The 5,767-nt window shown below is 47.3% G+C and overlaps 1 protein-coding gene across 1 annotated transcript in view; it reads left to right on the top strand.

Moving 5' to 3' along the window:
• Positions 1-3,064: 3,064 nt before the first annotated feature.
• The window catches only part of map1b (microtubule-associated protein 1B), a gene marked incomplete at both ends in the record, with an annotated part of 15,406 nt that continues 12,703 nt past the window's right edge, over positions 3,065-5,767 (top strand). Inside the window, one exon of the mRNA XM_084486144.1 lies at positions 3,065-3,248. Coding sequence (XP_084342270.1) covers positions 3,065-3,248 — 184 coding nt within the window. The remainder of the gene's footprint in view (positions 3,249-5,767) is intronic.

Genomic DNA, 5,767 nt, shown 5'->3' with positions numbered 1-5,767 from the left:
CACGCACGCACGCACACACACACACACACACACACACACACACACACACACACACACACACACACACACAAACACACACATTTACGAAACAAACAAGCACACACAGCCAAAGAAACCGATACACGTGGACGTTGTGTATCGGTGCGCACACACAAACACACGTGTGCGCACCCACTAGGGTGATAGATCAGCGTTGTCAGCAGCACAGCGCGTTGCTGTCTGGCTAAGAGAAATACCGCACAGAGAGCAGACACCCACCTGCACCGCCCTGGCCCTATCGATTTCTCCACCCTTTACGGTGGAATTCATCACAGCAGAACACCTGCAGACGGGCTGAATCCCGGAGCCTCACAACCACATCTATTCTCAAAGATCAAAATGACCAAAGTGGTGAAGGTACATTTTTTTCTTAAAGATAAAACTAAAATTAAACGTGCCGTTTGTTTGTGTAAAACACACACGAACACGGCTGAGACCGGACAAAGCAAGTGAAGGAAGCAAAGGAAAAAAAAGGGCTATTTCCAAAGCTCACTTGAACCTGGTCCACATCCAGACCCCTACGTCGGGGCCCCTCGCATCTTGGTCGGGGTGGGTCCCCACACGTCCCTGTGATGACCTGGTGACACGGGGCCCCTGGCTGCGGGCCCTCGCTGGGCTGCAGCTGTCCTCTGTCCTCCATGACCTCTGCAGGTCCACTGCCCGCCGCACGCCGACCGGCCCGGGGACAGGATGGGGCTTCTGTTGCTATGGTAACATTTATAGGAGACCCGGTCCATTTTCTTCTTGTTGTTCAAATGGATGCGATTATCACCATGATGTCATTTGGATTATGATTAGGTGTCATATCTCTCTCCTCTCTCGCTCTCTCTTGCACTTTTGTCTTTTGGAACTTTGCCAGTAAGGAATAATCCATGATATCGAATGTGTTTGTTTGTTAAGGACTTGTGTGCAACCATGTCATCTACAGTATATTATCATTCAAACGTAGGACATGACCCCCCCCACGTTAGGGTGTATGGTCCTGTTATGGTTCCATAGCTAAGGGCTAGTCGTTGTCATTTTAATTGTCAATGCTTGTAAACCTTTACAAGTTATAATAATCTGGTTATTATTATAACTTACATAATATCTGTTATTATCCAACAGGGTAAAAGGCTAATGATGCTTGGCCTTTATTAAGTTATCACACACTAAAATAGACATCTTCATATAACTAGCATCTTCATATAACATATAATAAGTACACATTCAGTACACAATATGAAAATGTCCATCTCTCTGAGCGAGTTGTACAATCTGTGGCCCAACTTCACATGACTCAGCAGTCTGCTGAACCACTCAGAGCCAGCCTCCTCCAGTCTATCAGGGCACTCTGAGGAACCCCTTAATTACTGATGACAGACAGGAGGATTACCCATCATGCACTTCAATCTCCATGAATCTTAACGAGCAACTCTGCACCCCGCGCTGAACATGCATTGCCACGACAACATGTTATGATGACAAGCTGTCCACACGTATTGGTCATTAACATGTTAAAAGCCTTTCCCCTGAGAGTCACTGCAGTTCATTAGTGCAGGGGGAATATATTATTGATATTGGTTATAAGCCATAGCACTGCGTGCCCTGGTGATTATGACTAGCCGAATGTGGGGAGGTCATTCAAATGTCTCTAGCTGTTTTTCCACACACATGTGTGTGTGTTTGTGTGTGCGTGTGTGCATGTGTGTGTGTGTGTGTGTGTGTGTGTGTGTGTGTGTGTGTGTGTGTGTGTGTGTGTGTGTGTGTGTGTGTGTGTGTGTGCCGAGCGGCAGACCGCTGGACGGTGGGATCCACGTGGTGGCTGGTTTTGGGGATCTTTAATGGATCTGTCCCTAAAGACAAAGGGACTGCTAGTCAATAGTGCACCCAGGCTCAACCCGTCACACACAGCAGGACAGACACCCGCCAGGGGCCACAGGCCACACACACGTGGGGTGTGTGCACTCTGTCCTATACGGATGCACACGCACACACATACGTGGACGGCGGACGCACACGCGTGCACACTCGCGCGCACACAAACACACTGACACAATACACCCACTGTGTACGGTCGGTGCTATTTGTCTGTGTACGTGATCAGCACACTCACACACACACACACACACACACACACACACACACACACACACACACACACACACACACACACACACACACACCACACACAGATGCTTACGGTAAAATCCTCAGAATAACAAAACAAGAACACACACACGCGTCTATTATGTATGATGTCACATATTGCCACCAGTTCTACAGTAATATGGTGGTCTCCTCTGATTGGCCGACGCTGGGAGGTCAGCTGTAACAGTAGCCTTTGTCTCCATCTGAGGAAATAGCTGAGAGAGGGAATCGATACAACTGGTAACACAATATGAAAGACGTTATTCGTGGACAAATGTTTTGGTTTCATTACTGTGTTTTGTCTGATCTCTTGTTATGAAGAGCAGTTGATTGAACAAAAAAAACTGATTCAGAAGCCATGCTGTTTCAGAAAGAACGCATATATTCAACTACTACCCACATGTACTTGACAAAACACAAAACGCCTTAATACACATGTGAAGGTACAGCATTTGAATACAATTGTCTAGTTTTCTGGCTACCATAAAGCCACAATCTATAGCACCAGCTGTAAACCTTTAGCAACACTTGTTGTTATAGTTGTGTTCATCCAGCCCGATGCTCCACTGCGCTATTGAGCAACAATTTGCTTCCATCGTGCTTATCATCTCGCTTCAAATATCGCTTTGATCGGCATCATCCTCCCCTGCCGCCGCGCCTCATTGGCTGCACATGACATCAGTCGTGAGTCTGCGAATACCGCTCCCTCCGTGCGCATCCTTCTCCTCACCGGATTACCGAATATGACCCAATGTCTGCGTGCGTATAAAAAAAGGAAAAGCTAGGAGAGCCACTCCCATCAAGGCGGGGTGTCTCCGGCACGTACAGCGACGCCAGAGCAGAACCAGCAGACACACTCAGGGCGTGTTGCTGTACTCTTCGTGGAAGTGGGAGGATGGCGACCCTTGTGCAATCCGCAGATCTCGAACAGTTAGAGACAGATCGCAACGTGATGGCGTCTCCCACGTCCACCAGCCTCTCGCAGCACTTCGTCGACAGCAAATTCTACCTGCTGGTTGTCATCGGGGAGATCGTCACCGAGAACCATTTGAAGTGCGCGATTGCGGACATCGAGAAAGGTAAGAGACGGGGAGGATGGAGAGGATGGGGCTGGGAGGAGCAGATGGGTTTGGTGAGGCCGTGAGCCTCCATCAAATATGAAGATATATAGACCTTATCTACTGCGTTTATAATATAGGGTCCGTCTGTGTTGGAGCTTTTAAGTGCTGATTTGTCCGTTGCGGATCAGTAAAGCTCTGTGATCTAACTTAAGGGTAAACTCAGGGGAGCTGTCGTTGTTCCTAATGAAGTTATCTAGCCCCTCCCTACAACAACACAATAGGTTACCACACTGGGGCCTGCGTGCACACACACACACACACACACACACACACACACACACACACACACACACACACACACACACACACACACACACACACACACACACACACACACACACACTGTCCTACTGCTTGTATAGGGACACCAACATCACACTGTCTACCACGAGTCCACATAATAACAAATATGTTGGGCACATATATGTAGGCCTATTTCGTGTTCCGGGTAATGTGTGTGTCTCTATAGAGCCAGTGTTGTCATCCACACACGTGGTCTCACCAGACCCACCGGAGTGATTCAGCGTTCTGGCTCACGGGCGATGCGTCAACAGCGCAGCAGACCCGGCGCCCTCACTACAGGTCTGAGATGCGCATTTTGAGATTTTTTTTTTTTTTTTCCTCATATCGCATTTTGCGATATGAGAAACCCTGTGATGGGATCCGGGGGGGGGGGGGGTCTATGGCGTTGTATCTTTTTAAGCCCCGCTATTATTGCAAGGGACTTTATTTCGCCATTGTTCTCAAAGCAGCTGCATGTTGTCTCGGGAGGATGCCCCGTAGTTCTTCTGGGCTTAGCGGGGCTGCTCAGGAGCCTATAGCCATACACGGCTTCTAAATGCACCAGGCTTAGGCCTACATACTGGGAAGATGCCAGCTCAAACCGTTTCCCTGCGTCGGTGAGCCGGTCTCCATCCATCCTGCTGTTCGTCTCTCATCCGAAACGGGCTGGTGGGCGTGGCTGGTCCGCACTGCGGTCCCTACGGAAAGTCGCGAGGATCCCTTTAGCTGCCAGCAGGGCGTATGAGTATGAATAAAAACCACAAATTAGTTGACACCCGGCCGGTTAGTTGGGTGACATATCTGGGATGTGGGAGGAGAAGCAAATACGGTCCATGGATACTGCGTCACGATGGCTTCTAATCCAAACAGTGACATCATCAGCATTAAATGTGTCCCATCATCACATTAAAGTGAAATTATACACTTTATATTCTAACATACACCCACCTTCTGGGAAATGAACTAAATTGAAAACAGATTGAAGTTAGCTTTAACTTTCTAAAGGTCAGGCATTTATATTTGCTGAATGTTTCTGAATTGATGAAACTTTGCATTGCAATTATTGTGATCTAATTATTATGATGATTATGATTTTTAGCATTTAAAAACGTTGACAGCATCCTCTGCAGACGGGCAGGCTTTGTTGACAGTCAGGCCTACATCTTTTATGATGACTGATTTATTCTGACAGGGAAATCCCATTGAAACTGAGCTCTCGTTGGAGTGAGCTCTGTTTAGTACAGCAGTAAGGACATTGTAGACAAGTAATTACGTTGATACAAATATAGACTTTTACGATGTCAGTTGATGGATATAAGGTTTAATCCTTTTGCCGCACCCTTCATTCTGAATAGTGTTAACCATAATAGTATTCTGAATCTCCCCTCTGCATCGTCAAATGTCATATTGTCATTAAATCATTCCTTAGGAACTCACATCCCTAAAAGACAAGTTCACTTTATATGCACATATTTAAAATGGCTGCCAAAGCCAGACAAACTCACTCCACTTGCAACATTGCTCTCTCTGTCTCTGTCTCTGTCTCTCTCTCTGTCTCTCTGTCTCTGTCTCTGTCTCTGTCTCTGTCTCTCTCTCTCTGTTTCTCTCTCTGTCTCTCTCTCTGTCTCTCTCTCTCTCTGTCTCTGTCTCTGTCTCTGTCTCTGTCTCTCTCTCTCTCTGTCTCTGTCTCTGTCTCTGCCTCTGTCTCTGTCTCTCTCTCTCTCTCTCTCTCTGTCTCTGTCTCTCTCTCTGTCTCTGTCTCTCTCTCTCTCTGTCTCTCTCTCTGTCTCTCTCTGTCTCTGTCTCTGTCTCTCTCTCTCTCTCTCTCTCTGTCTCTCTCTCTCTCTGTCTCTTTCTCTCTTTCTCTCTTTCTCTATTTCTCTCTCTCGTTACCTCCGCTGCATGACAGAGCAACACGATATGCTTGTCCTATTCGTGACTCTGATTTGTAGGTTTATAAAAATAGCAACAAAAGTCAATAATCTATAAGTAGTTCCTATTATCGATACTCATAACACAAGGGAACATAAAGTATGACCACTCTGCAGTCCAGTGACCCCATGGCCCCCATGTGCTTGGAGGTGGGTGGAGAACAGGTGTGAGGCGGAGAGGGCGTGACAGGGTGGTGTTGTGTGTTCTAGTGACGGGGTGGTGTTGTGTGTTGTGACGGGGTGGTGTTGTGTGTTCTAGTGACG

Source organism: Micromesistius poutassou, assembly GCF_964030765.1.
Source record: "Micromesistius poutassou genome assembly, chromosome: 22".
NCBI classification, from domain to species: Eukaryota; Metazoa; Chordata; class Actinopteri; order Gadiformes; family Gadidae; genus Micromesistius; species Micromesistius poutassou.
This window is presented reverse-complemented; position numbering and strand designations above follow the sequence as displayed.